Here is a 14,678-nt window from a genome sequence, read left to right as displayed (position 1 = left end):
GCAAGTTTTGTTGTGAACAAGAGACTTGTACAGAAGCAAATTGTGCAATTGATTTCTTATACCTGTGGCATTAACAATGTTTAGTAGTGCACGATAGAAATTTAAACATACTTTTCTTTACCAGTCTTAAAGCGTTCAGGTCTTGGCACTTTTCTTTCACGTGCTTACTTGAAATAATTTTACTTGTCTTTAGTGAGGAAGATAACAAAAGAATTTTTACAATGCATAATTTTACCCTTTTTTTGGACACTCAGTGAGGTGATGATTGCAGTTATTTTCCAGCCACATACACTTAAAAGTGTCATGCTTACACAGAAATATTTGGGGGCTAGGGGTAAGTCAGAAAAATCTTCTCAGTGTATAGCCAGCCGACTTTGCTCTATTGCCTTTTACTCCAGTGGGGAAAAATAGGATAAAGCTTTTGATGGTCCTTTTGAAGATGTTGTCTTGCTACTTTACCAGCAGATTAAGCCAAACTACTTTTCCAAGAGTCTACCTTTTGTGGTGTTTATTCATCTGCGAAGTAGTTCAGAAATCCAAAACTGTATCCTTGCGGTTGTTTGCTGCCACAGCCACCTGAGCTGGGGGAGGAAGAAGTGCTGTTTTGGTTGCCAGTGTCTTAGTGTGGAGCATCTCTCACTACATTCTGACAGTGTTTGAGTTCAGCTTGGAAGTGAAATATCAAATTCTGAGAATTCATTCTGTCTTCCCCTATCCCCTATTGTTTTCACTTTAAGTGTCTTAATACCAAATGTGGAAAAGAGAAAATTAATGTTAGACAGCTTTAGAAAAGGAAACAAACAGTGCTGCTGTGATGTTTGCCAAGTACCATCTGATTAATTGGCTTCTCTGTTAAATTCATTTACAAACAATCTTTGTCTGCTCAGAATGGGAATTTGTAGCAGTGGTCATCAGTGTGCATTACAGAGCCTGGCAAAAGATGTGTTTGCAACTGACATGAAATAAGACAATTGTGTCTCTAAGTTTCAAATTCTGCTTTAACTAGGCTTATGCCCAGTTTTAATCACATTCTAACTCCTACTGACTGCGGTGGGACTACTTATGTTCTTAAAGGACACTGTCACGCTGAGTGCTTTGAGGAATTGTCACCAGTATCTATATAATTTGTTTTTTTCTGTTTGAGTTCTTCACATTGCAATGCCTGGAAAAGAGTGATCCTGTGTAAATTATCTACAGATCCATAAATCTCAATTTCTGAAGTCCTTTTGTGTTGCTTAAAATTGTTATTTCAACTGAAGCTTCATTTAAATATGTGATAGTTTGGTGGATCTTCTCTAGTATTCATGATAATATGAAAAAAATACATTGTTAATAGATTTAGCTTATAAATAGTCTTGATGTAACCAAAAGCATCTCTTAATAACTTGTTAATTTAACTGGCAGATTGATGATATAGATCTTATTAGTGCAAACATGGAAAATTCACTGGCTTCTATTGGAGGATTTTGCTGTGGAAGATCTTTTATTATTGACCATCAGGTAAGCCAGGTCTCATTTTTATACGGCATTGGCAGGAGTAGTTACTTAGAAATGAGAGTTAGTTACTAATATCAATTTGCAAGGAGTGTTATGATGTAAATTATTATGCAGCATTTGATTCCATACAGAAACTGTCTGGTTCTATGAAATATTGTAAATGAATTGGAGACCTACTTTTACATGATTCCATGAACCTGTAAGTGTGGAGGACAGGTTTAAACATATGTGAATTAACTTTTAAAACGTTGTCTATACTGCTATAAACAAAAAAGTTGTTTTTTTTCTTTTCTTCTTCTTTCTTTTTTCTTTTTCCCCCACAGCGATTGTCTGGTCAAGGCTACTGCTTTTCTGCATCCCTACCTCCTTTGTTAGCTGCTGCTGCTATTGAGGCTCTGAATATTATGGAAGACAATCCAGGTACTTAATTCACGAAAATCTTAACTCTTCAGTCTTTCTTCACTCAAAACTAGTAACTCATACTTCTCCCTACTTTGATTCCTCACCCTTTTACTCTTTCAAGTCCTCTCTCTTTTTCAGCTAATTAATGTTACATGCATGATTTTTTCTTCATATAATTTCCCATCCTGCTTTTCTTCTTCAGTGTTTCCTCCCCTTTCCTTCTTCCATCTGAAAATGAGCGAGTTAGTTGATGCTAGGAGGGACAGAGATGGTTATCACTAAGCAAATAAATTATTATTCTGCTTTATAGACCAGTGATATGCTTCTTCCTTGAAAACAAATTCCTTCAAGACAAATGGAGGAAGGGAAGCTTAAAGAGAAACAAATGGGAATATATTTCCTCAGGACTGAACAACACTTTCCTTTCCACTTGCACTACATAAATTTTTCTTCTTCAAGTAGCATCCAGGCAAGAATCTCAGGAGTTATCATGGTGCAAACACCTGAAATTTTAGCAGGACCAAGTACAGGATGCTGGGATAAAGTTGGCAGGCAGGAGTTTCTGCTCTAGGAGTCAGAGTATCACCCTTGTTGCTAGAACCTAAGAAAGATTTTTTTTTTTTTTTTTTTTTTGTGGGGGGTGGAGCGGGTGAGAGGTATATGAGAAGGACAAAATTGGCCAAATCTGTTTGTATTTGTTTTTAACCTTCATTAGTGTCAACAGATTGGAGGACACCTGCAGAAAGATGCAGTATTTAATGTCACAAATGAATAAAAACTACTGGGTGGCCCACACCTAGTCCTCAGAAGTTAAGCAAAAGCAAGAAAATAATAAGAGTAAGTTACGGGACTGTTAGCTGTAGTGGAGTGTCAGCCTTTACCAAGGAAAAGAACCAAGGTTTGCAGGTCTAGGAGTCAACGTTTCCTGTTTAAGAATCTGCAGTGAGTTGGTGAAAGGATCAAGGAGCCGAATCTGCATGGCTGTAGATATTTTATAGATATAAATAAGCTGGACCTGCCATTTCAGTCCCATTACCAAGTGTTTATGTCATCCTTTCCATATGATCATGAACCAATGCAGCTGGAGTAATGAGATAAAGGAAGTAATGCATTTGTCAGATCTTAAAAGCCTGTCATTTCCTGGCAGAAATGGTAATCAGGAACATTATGAAGAGTAGTGAAGAGACTTAGTAATTCAATAGATATGTATATCTTAGTTTTCCTTCAAAATGCTTTTTTTAAATCTTAGACTTATAGAAATGTAAAGTAGAAACAGGATATCTAAGCCTTTTCCTTTTTCTTTTGTGTGTGTGTGTGTGTCTGTAGACATTTTTCAGACTCTCCGGGCTAAATGCGAACGAATTCACAAAGCTTTACAGGGGTAAGTGTGTTTTTTGGGCTTTTTTTGGCTGTTGTTGATTTAACCATGCCTTTAGAATGCCAACTTTAAAGAACTCTCCTTGCCCAAATCTATTTCTGATTTTACAGATGCTTAGACTGGAATAGGTACACTAAATTATGTATGTATTAAAGGAAGAAAGTCATCCTTTTCCAACTCTTTCTGTTATGCTACTAAAAGGAATCTAAGTTTTTAATATCCCTTTACAGGTGTTGAAATGAGATTATACCTTAATGCTAGTGAGGATGTTTGCAAGCCCTTACACATTTAAGTCTTCAGGAGAGTGTGATAGCTTTCAACAGTACGAAGTGTTGATAAGCATTTTGAAAAAAAATGTCTAAGTAAAAGCATTTGGGGTGTAGCTTAGCAGATACTCTTTCAGACAACTCAGTGCACCTTGCAATCACCCTTAATACAATATTGTTCTTACATATGAGACTAGAATGTTAAATAGTAATAGAAGCATTCATTATTCTGGAGGCACATAGAAAATTGCTAGAATTTATCTGAAAAATAAGGAAAAATAAATTTATCTGTTTAAAATTTCCTAACACTATCCTGTTTTAAAAGATGGCTATACTGAGTAATTGCTTTTTTCCTGACAGGTTTTGATACTAAAAAATATAGAAATTACTGTGACTATACAACGACTGTTTAATGTGCAGAATAGATGTGGTAGCTAGTACTACAATTAATTAGTAGCTAAAATTACAATTAATTTTCTTCAACAGTTTTCTGTTACATATTACAGAAATGAATAACATTTAAACACACACAAAATCTGTAATGCAAGATTGATTATACTAGGTGATTTTTTTGTAGTAGTTTTTTTTGTAGTATTAGTCAATTAGTTATTCAGTGTGAGTTGCTTGTTATTTCAAGTAAGCAGTTTCCTGCTTAGCTGATGTTTTATGTTACAACGTTAGCTACATTCAAGTTCTTTGGAATAATCCTAACATCAGGTAATCCTTGGCTCCTTTGGCTGTGTTGTATTTCAACATGGGTTTAAAATGCATAGCTTTCAGGTCAAAGATACCCAGATGCTTCTACGCTTGAAATTAAAATTTTAGAGTAACTTGAAAACTGTTAGCATCTCTTCTTTGCTAGTAAGAGAATGTTACGACTGAGCTAAAAGGAGAATAAATGTAATATTCTTCTCTACTTCTCATTTTTAGGTGATAAATATGTTTAAAATACAGGGAAAAAAAAAGTAAGGAAAATTATCAACCTTTTACTTGTTAATATCCAGTGCAAAACAGAAGTGAATAAGCCATGGCTGGTGCTTTTCTATCCTGTGACTGACTCTACATTTTCACTTAAATTCAATGATTAATATAGTCACAAATTAACAAGTAGGCAAAATGCCTGAGTGTCTGTAATAGGACTTTTGTATTTTTGCCTTATGGAAAACAGTGTGGTAATATAGATGTCCAAAAAATTGCAAAGGAAGTAGTTCTTCTAGGTCATACTGGGAAAAAACTTGAAAGATTTAACAACACCAGGCAATTGTAGCAGGAAAACTATCCTAACAATTGCATAAAGCAATAACAGAGAGAAGATCCGAACTAATATTTACAGGGTCCAGTGTGTTTTTCTTTTTTTTAGTTAATAACCACACTAGAAAGTGTGTGATGGTTCAAAGAGCAGGCAAAGTTTTCAAAAAAAGCTTTTCTAATGCTGTGATGTTAAATGCACTCATCTTCCCTGCCTAACCATGGCTGCTGCTTGACTCCAATTCTTTATGGTGCTCTCATTATGATAGAATGGAGCTAACTTGGTTTAAAAGAGAGCGTAAAATGGTGGTAGAACTGTACACAAAGAAAGTGGGAACGAATACACAGCTTTTCTCCTTTCTCATAATATAACAAATTAAAAGTAAAGGAAATCTTTCTTTTAGCCAAGATGTAACTAACCCATGGAATTTAGGACTTGATATATAAGGACGAGTGCATGATTAGTGTTCCAGAAAAATGTTGCTCTTTATATGGACTATGGTGGGGGAAGAAACAGTAGTGTTGTAAGCTAGAGGAATGACTGGTGTTTATTACTGTTCCGGGTACAAGCCAAGTGCTGGTTTGTAGAAGTAATGGAAGAATTCTTCTGAATCCTACATAGAACTGCTTTCCTACTGTCTATGGTAGTTTATAAAGCATAAGAAAATGCAGTAAGAGATGGGATGATTAACACAAATCAGGAATATTCTTAACTTTCTTAAGAATCTTAGATAAAGTAGATTTCTTTCTGTCTTGTATTTAAAAATATATAGTGTCTTAGTAAATAGAAATGAAGAAGCTCTGTTGCAGGGAGACAGGGTGGATGGGACAGAATTTTGTGGTTTTTTTAAAAAGCATGACAAAATTAGGTAGTATCCCTTAAGTAGTTCATTACTTATTGTCATATCCTACACCTGGCTGAGAATTTTCCAATAAAGCAAGTTTTCATTGGGGAAAAGCAGATTTATTTTTAAAGATTTTCCCTTCCAGAGAAACTTGACATTTTTTCAATGAGACCTTATTCTAGTTTTCTGTTAGTAAAACTGACGGAAGTGTTTATGGTATTCAGGGCAGCCTGGCTACACAGGGTTGCCTACTGCCAAGAGCCTGGTCCTGTCACTCAGTTCTGCAGCCCAGCCTTGTAGCTGGGGTGCGGAGAGCTGTGAGGAGGGAGCTCCCGGAGGCTACATCCATACTGGTATGTTAACGTCAGGAAGCATTCCTGGGCACTGGATCTTGATTGTCTACTCTGTCAAATTGTTGGAGTGATCTGTGGCATGGGTTTGGCCCAGGCCAAGCAGCGCTCTTTGAAAGGACTCCTGGATACAGTTCAAGAGTTGGCGTGAGCCAGGAGCTGTTCCCAGTAGTCAGTTTGGATGTGGCCACCCTGATGTGGAGACTCAGATTTTGAAAGTATGGATGTGAGTCATTCCATATCCATTCACCACAGGGCCAGAAAGCAGTCCAAGGCATATTTAATTTACTAATATAGAGCTAGCCTTAAAAGGAGCATTGGAGTTCAGGAGGATAGTTTTGTTCCTTTGTTACTTCAAAATCAGATCTTTCAGACTCCTCTCTTTTTTGTGTGGAAGTTGTACATTTTTGTTTGAAAATGAAACTTTCCCAGCATTTCTTAGGGAAGTGAATACTGATTACAGGAAAGTTACAGTGTGCATGCATTGGATTCTCAAATACTTGTTGAATCTTAATTTGACAGAGGCTCAGAAAAACATAGTTAACGCTTTACATGAAAGTTAAAGTATTGCCATCAGAAGACCTCACGTTAAACTCCTGGGTTTCTTCAAATAGTTGAGTAAGATTAATTATGTAGTTGGGTTTACTACAGCTGTGACTGACAGAAAAAGTTTTAAGATTACAATTAAGTTTGAAACTTGTAAGCAGCCTCTGTGAATAAGTGTATAGCAAATACGAAGCATGTTGTTCAGGCAAAGGCTCAGTTTGAATGGAAGCAATACTAAGCTTGTTTCCTACTCATTGTTTCTCATTTACTCTTTGGAGGGGGACAGTTTTTTATTATCTATTTCAATTAAAGAATTATGTCTATTTTATAACTAGAAGCTAAAACTGTGTCTCTCTGAACAAAACCTAATTGTTTTAGTAGCTTGTCTTAAACTCTGTTGTCCAGAAAATAGATTTAAATTACAGTGAAACTTCGTCTGACTTCTGCTCTCATCTCCCTGCTTGTAGAATGCTCCTTCTTAGAAGTCAGGTCACTCCTAGGAACATAACTAAGAACCTATATGTTATACGGCTATACTGTGTATTGTCTTTCTACCTTGTAGCTGAACCTTGGACTGCTTTTCCTTGTCCTTTATGTTACCAAATGTTGTATCACCGATCCCTAGATATGCATCCAGTAGTGAGACAAATGCAGTGTGTGTGCTTGTGTATTAAAGAAATCACCTGTGTTTGGTTAGTTTGCACGTGTAGGTTAATGACACAAGAATGTTTGCAGATTTGTGGCTAAAGAGGAATATCAGTTTGATTTGTATTTATTGAATGGACTGTGAGTTGAAATAGCATTGTAGAAATAATGCAAGATGCTTTCCATGCTAGAGTATAATTTTATTTTTTCAAGGTTATAATTGATTCAGTGTGTTTGTAGTGCAAATTCTCTCTCCTATAGGCTCCAGTTCTGGTGTTTATGGATTTAACATCTCTTCTGCTCTGACTGGGTCTTGAAATTTGTAAAAATAGAAAACTTATTTGAAAATGAGGGTATAAACTTACAGTGTGTGAGGCAAGCCTCATCATAGTCAGGAAATCAAAATTATGGCTGATGGTAGGCATGCGTTTATGGGAGCTGTTACTTTTGGAGACCAGAGGTCTTGCTTGGGTATTGGATACAGTTTTTCGGAGGGGAGTAACTCAGTCCTCAATATGATGATATGATGTGTCAGGACAATCACGATCAAATGTCCATCATTTTTTGACAATCAAATGTCAATCATTCAATCAAATTCTAGGAACCCAATTAACAACAGTCCCTACGTACAGATGTGGGAGCAATTCTAGTGATATAACTAGTTTTAGAGGAGCTTCTGACTAAGTGGCAGATGATGTTGTAAAGATTTTCTACAGGAAATAATTTAAAATCAGAAGTCTTGCCAAAAAAACCCACCTTATTTTTTCTTATCACATAAGTGCGTTAAAATATTTAGTATTATTTATTTTTTCTAATACAGAATCTAAAGACTTGACTTAGCTAGCTGTGTTTTTATCACCAACATACAGGCCTACTGCTAACATTTCTCCTACATCTTCATAAGGATCCTTTCAAAATTTCTGAATCATTAATCCTTTTTGCAAAAGGAGGAGTCACTATTGTTACACAAACTTGCTGAAACTACATTTAGTAAACTCCTTAGGAAAGACATTCACTTGATAAGTCTTGTTACCTTTACCTATTGCAAGCTGAAATGCACATATGTTTTTGTCTGCATTATAAAGTGAAATATCCCTCTCTTCTCACTCGCCACCTAGAAAGGGGAAACACTTAACTATCTAGAACTTTAACATGTGTGTTCAAGTAGGATATGCACTAAAGGCTTTTTATTTGTTTTAGGATTTCTGGCTTAAAAGTAGTGGGAGAATCTTTTTCTCCAGCATTGCACCTACAGTTGGAAGAAAGCTGTGGATCTCGAGAAAATGATGTGAAGTTACTCAAAAGAGTTGTGGATTATGTAAGTGTCCCCACAGCAATTAAAATATATCATTGCCTTTCAATGTGAATAATGAATGAAGTGCATATGGGTAGGGAGGCTTGTTGGGTAACTTGTTGAAATGTTTTGCAGGAATACTGCAAGAAACTCAGTTTCTTTACTGACTATAGGGTTATATTAAAGACCATCTTCTAACCATTTCTTGCTGCAGATGTTTAGGTCTGTAGAACTGGATAAAAATATATATTAGAACTTTTACTTCAGAAAATAATTATTTCCTATTATGTACTTCAAAACTCAAATTAAATTTGCATGTAAGACGGTTGCTTAGAAAACTTTTATGATGTTCATAAGAATAAAGGCTATTGTTTGAACAGAATTCTGGTGGTGTATTTTAACCATTTGAGGTCTAGCTTTCTGTAATTTTGCTTGTTTGAGTCCGTGAACTTGCTTCTTTGTGTGAAGAACCTCATGTTTTGTATATAGGGTTTTTTCCATCTCCAATACACATTGGTTCTCTTTCTCCCACATGAAGGAGACGAAGGTTGATGAGGAAGCTTTATATTTCAGGTAGCAGGTAAACAAGACTACACAACAAAAGGAAATGCTGAAGTTGATTTCCTTGAAAATGTGCTTAAATATGATTTAATAGCCTACTTAGTACGGCATTTTTGTCTGATTACTTGGAGATGAAAGCTAAAGAATTTACACCCTAAACTGTTTTATGTGTTTATGCTGTATTAAAATTAGAGATGATTTTGCACAACCTTCAAAACCTCCATTTGGGAAAGAACTTAGTTATCCTGACACCAAACTCATAAAAGTTAATTATATGTATTTGGTGATCAAAAGGATATGCCATCAGAAGTTCCCAGATTGATGACTGCTGTATTTTCTTTATTTGTAGTGCATGAATAGTGGTATTGCGTTAACTCAGGCCCGCTATCTGGAGAAAGAAGAAAAAAGTCTTCCTCCACCCAGGTTAGTAGCAAATCAATACATTATTTCATTTTATTGGATATGACTCTCTGTTTTAATACAATGATGGGGTTTTGTTCAGTACACTGGATTGAATAGTTGGTCCTGTAAAAAATGGGAAAGGCTGCCATTTTGAGGTATATTTTCAGTGACTGTTACAGGATGCTAATACCCTGATCTAATACTGTATCAAAACTACCTGAATCTCAGCGATCAGCGTGTTGCCTGTTACCAGGCACATTTCTATGAGCTGCACATCTGCAGGTAAAAAAGATAACAATCAAATTTTGTCATGTGTATGGGGGGAGGTGGGGGAAGTAGTCTGACCATTTCTGTTTAGTCATATGTCTTGTTTCTGGTTGAATTTGAATTCATAATCATTTCCCTAGAGATAGTCATCTTAATGTGTTAAAATTAGTACAAGAAAAGTCTAAAGCTGAAGGCAAGGAGTAAAGTTTACTGTGTATGTTCTGGTTTTTTTTTTCTAGTATTCGAGTAGTGATAACAGTTGAACAAACAGAACAAGAACTGGACAAAGCTGCATCACTTCTTAAGGAAGCTGCACAGTCTGTATTGAATTAGACTGATGTTTTGGATTCCTCTTTCCCCAAATTATCAGGATAAGTGTTTTACACTGTATAGTGACTTCACTTCAGATATTCAAGTTCTTCCACTGATAGCGTTGAAACCTGACTAACAAGATTGTTCCAGAATGGTACAAATGCAGTGAGGGGAAGAATGCTGAATTTTGGAACTGGTGAATGACACAGTGTACTTGTAATTCAAGCTCTTACCATTTACTAGCATTCCTTAAAATGGGATATCACTGTTGCATACAGGAATTTCATAAGTTGTATCTTAAGAGTTTTAAATTTATTTCTTCAAATCCTTAAACGTTTTCAAAAATGTATATGAACACTCAGTTTTCCCCAAAAACATCTAAAATGTATTATTTTCTCTGCGTATTCTCAGAATATAGGAACTTCAAATAAATTTCAAGGAATTATCCCTCTCCCCCCACCCCAAATGAAGATAGGCTCTTCCTAATACTGCCAAAAAGGAGAAAATAATACATTAAGAGATATATTATGTAATTTATTATTAAATTATAGGAGGAACTTCAGTTCTTTTCTGTTTATATCTTTCTCTAACCATTTTTGGAAGCCAGTTTTTAAGAATGTCTGGCCAGAGAATTCCATTATCTAAACGGTAAATTCATATTAAATACTATTTGCTTCCTGCATTTCATATGTAATTGTATGCACGTTTGATATTATGGGTGAGGTTTTTCATATTATTAACTTTAAAACATCTAAACTGAAACTTCTGAATTATGAAACTGGTGTAAGTCCATTACAGTATGTTCCGTCAGGGGGGCTTTGCCCCAGTCTTGAAGAGGACTCATAAGCAACATGAAGAATGAACCAAAGTTTTGAAACGGCAACTAAATACTAGCTTAGTCAAAACTACTTCGAAGCACCAAAATGGTGTGTGCTAAGTTTTACCTCTGAACAGTTACGCCTTAGAGGGCAAGACTCACAGATAGCTAATAAGAGTTTAGATGGTACAAATACTACTGAAATACAACTCAATACGTGCACATAAAATCCCCACATAATTAGATAGTAATATTTGGAGCTTATGCTGTCAGGATGCATCACAGATGGACACATTACACCAATGATAGGAAACTGGTAAGGAAGGATGACAGTAGGCTGTACCTTTTTATAAAATAAAAACTGTAGCTATGTATTTCAGGATTTTGCTTTAAGAATGCCTGTTTAAAAATTTTATATTCTGCTTGATCTGTATTCTGGGTTGTTTTGTACTTATGTCCCTTTTTGGTTGCTGCTACAAGGACTACAGGACTATTTTTGAGAAACATCAGGGTTTAAATAAAAAGTTAATCATGTTTGATCCAGATTTTTACTTATCATATAATTAGATTTTGTAGCATGATCATATTTTGTTGAATATTCTGCATCAGATGAGCATCATCTATGTTGCCTCCTTCCGTTCATAGTGACTGTCTCTGCACCGGCTTTCAAAACTTCCCACCTGCGTACATTCAGATAAACCAGCTAAAGTTGTGTTGGGGCACTTTTGTGATTCTTGCTTGACTGTTTGAAATAGTGAAATCTTTATCTGTGCGATGTAGAGAAACCTTCATCCCAATGTGAAAGAGTATTCCTAGTTCACTGACATTTATGTTTTTCTCTATAAACTGTGAGTAAAAGCCTATGAGAAGCCAACAATTTAAAAGAGCAAAAATGTGGGGAAGGAAGCTTCCCATTTTACAGATTCCCATTTTAGAGACTGGATTCACATTTTACAGACTGGAACTGAAGGATTCCCATTTTAGAGACTGGAACTGAAGGGCAGAACAATCTACTTTGTCAAGACCCTCAGAGATTGTGAGAAATAGAAATTAAAACTTACCACTATACTTTGAGCTTGTGAGCCATTTTTGGTTTGATAATTGAAACCTGAATATTCAAGTAAACTCAAGCCTTTGATGTATAAGCTGGGAACAAATGAGGTACTTGGATTCCAGTGCAGCATAATAAATGGTTTTGGAGTTCCAGGTAAACCTGTGAAGGTAAGCAAATCACCAATTAGCATTGAAATACTAGGTTGCAGAATCTATATTCACTTCTTGCATTTTGTTTTAGGTTGTCTGCAGACAGGGGGGATTTTTTTTGTTGCACTTCTGAGAACTAGCAGTAATCTTTAGATACATGGGTTTGTTTTGTTGTTTTTGGTTTTTGCTTTAAAATAAAGTGATAACACCTAAACTGGCAGGAAGCAGAGTGGAATTTCTGGCAATTTCAAAGCTGTGACTAAGTGGTTCTGATGAAACAAAAGTTCAAGTATGTTGCTAAGAGATACTATCATCTGATTCATTTGGCAAACACATACCCAGCATTAAAACATTGGTAAAACTGCCTTTGTCCTTTTTTGTTGTTTACAAATGTAGAGAAAAGAAGCATTTAGATCACACTAAAGCGAACACCTTATGGTTAATAGCAGCTGAAGTACTGCTATAATGTGTGTTTTACTGACAGGTTATATATGTGGTCTCTGTGAGAAATTAAGACTCCTATGAGATGTAGCTGGTGGAGAGAGAGATCCCTGGTCAGTTTAAGCATGTCTGGCCCTCTTCATTTTGGCTTTTTTGATAAATGTCTCTGACATGGCAAGCAGATGAAGGGAAGGATGGTGCTGGGGGAAAAAAGTTGGTTGGGGTTAGGGAGACAGCAGGTGATTCTGGTTAAACTTTTGACATGAAAAAAATCAGAAGCCTGTTAAGGTGCTTACGTTCTCAGTGCTCTAGGCTGATAAATATATGAACAAGCCTGTTTTAGTTCCTTTTTGGTTATGTTTGGATGAAGTGGGACTTTTTCATCCATTTCTTCAGATATGGGAGCAAGGCTGGGGTCTTAGTAAATAAATGGAAATCTATTCAGCAGGATACTGTGAGGTGAATCAAACACGTAAGGGTCTTATCCCAAACTTCAAATTTTCTGTTGAAAATAAATATCTGGATTCTTAATTTTAATTCCACTAATTTATGTATTTTGCCCTACCAAGTATTTGGAACAGAGTTTCAGCTAAGTGGAAGCATCAGGATAATAAATAATTGTAAAAAATAAGTGTTAATTTTTTTTTTTACTGAAGATTAGTATCTGGTAGTTGAGAAGGAATGCGTTTTAACTGTAATAAGGTGGCCATTTATTGAAATTGTGCTGATGAAAGCAATTCTTTGCAATATGTGGGGACTGGGATGGACTGGAAAGAGTTTATACTTTGAAGGTGTTTTGGCTTGAAGAAGCATGTCTACATGATATATATATTCTTATTTTAAACAGAGAGATCTATTTTCCTTGAATATTTAAAAATAATTGATTGTTATTTGTGTAGGTTCATTGTTTTTATAGGAGAACCTACAGATGCCTTTTCTGTTTATTATAGTAATCATTATTTTTGGATAGGTGGTGAAATGCATAAGGAGAGTATTAAGAAAGAAAGAGAGGTATGGCTGAATAACTTTGATTCTTTTTTCACTTCTGAAATACAATCCCAGTCACTGTACAGAATGGTGTACTGTCTCCTTTCTGTCACTCCATCTGGACTTTATTATTTTAAACGGGGTTGTGGAGTGTTGGCATTCACTGATCTATGAAGTTGCTACCGCAAAAGTGTCTTGCATCTTAAGATGACTTGAGAAATACACATGAGCTGTAAATGCTGCTTAAACAGAGGAAATATTTACAATTAACACAAAGCATTTGTACATTAAACTGTTTCAGTGTCCTAATAAAAGGAAGTGTCTGGATAACATTTCTTGTGGTTTTATGTTCTTTGGCAGTTTTCATGCTAATAAGATAATGGACTTACTCTGTGCTGCTGTTGATGGATTTTTCAGATTTTAGTTTCCTGTCGAGTGTGTGCTTGATCATTGCAAATTATGCATAATAAAAGTCACATAAACTAATAAATCAGCTGAGCTGCAGATTGCTGGAAGTATCTATCAGGGAAGGGCATTTCTCTACATGACCAGTTTCTAATACTTAGGTACCAGATATTTACGGAACACTGCTGTTGGAAACTAGGCACTGGGCCTAGATAGAGTTTTGCTGTGACTCCGTATAGAATTTCGGATGTATCAACAAACTCTTGAGTCCAGATGAAATATGCCCCAGCTTTGACAGGCCTTTACAGAAGAAAATACTGCAATTTAGAATTGGAAAATAGAATTGGAAATGTATAATCCACTGGTTAACTTGTATTTGATGCAGACCAAAAATGAGAACATTTTGGGGCATTACTAACAGAGAGAGAGATGTGATCATCCCACTCAGCACTTGTCAGACTGTGCTTGCAGTACTGCGTCAAGTTGTGGTCCCCACAATTCAAGAAAGACACAGACAGACTGCTGGAGAAGGTCCAAAGGAGGGCCACAAAGATGACCAAAGGGCTGGAGAACCTGCCCTGTGAGGAAAGACTTGAAGAATTTGAGTCTCTTCTCCCTGGAGAAGAGAATGCTCAGGGGGGACCTCATCACAGTTTTCCAGTGCTTAAAGGGCATCTACAAAGAGGGCAGAGGCTCTCCCTTCACAAGAAGAGAAGGGGCAATAGGTACAAGTTGCAGTGTGCGAGATTTCATCTTGACATAAATTTTTTACAGTGAGAAGAACAGCCAGTCACTGGAAGACAACCTCCCCA

General features: G+C 36.1%; 1 protein-coding gene across 1 annotated transcript in view; it reads left to right on the top strand.

The window, feature by feature from the left end:
• Window positions 1–11,733, top strand: part of SPTLC1 (serine palmitoyltransferase long chain base subunit 1) — a 34,193-nt gene extending 22,460 nt beyond the window's left edge. Inside the window, exons 10-15 of the mRNA XM_075526741.1 lie at window positions 1,405–1,500; window positions 1,821–1,917; window positions 3,226–3,280; window positions 8,378–8,495; window positions 9,382–9,455; window positions 9,941–11,733. Coding sequence (XP_075382856.1) covers window positions 1,405–1,500; window positions 1,821–1,917; window positions 3,226–3,280; window positions 8,378–8,495; window positions 9,382–9,455; window positions 9,941–10,034 — 534 coding nt within the window. The 3' untranslated portion in view covers window positions 10,035–11,733. The remainder of the gene's footprint in view (window positions 1–1,404; window positions 1,501–1,820; window positions 1,918–3,225; window positions 3,281–8,377; window positions 8,496–9,381; window positions 9,456–9,940) is intronic.
• The last annotated feature ends 2,945 nt before the right edge of the window (window positions 11,734–14,678 follow it).

The sequence above is a fragment of the Mycteria americana genome, chromosome Z, assembly GCF_035582795.1.
Source record: "Mycteria americana isolate JAX WOST 10 ecotype Jacksonville Zoo and Gardens chromosome Z, USCA_MyAme_1.0, whole genome shotgun sequence".
Lineage (NCBI taxonomy): Eukaryota > Metazoa > Chordata > Aves > Ciconiiformes > Ciconiidae > Mycteria > Mycteria americana.
Note: the sequence above shows the minus strand (reverse complement) of the source record. Positions and strands in the feature narration are given on the sequence as shown.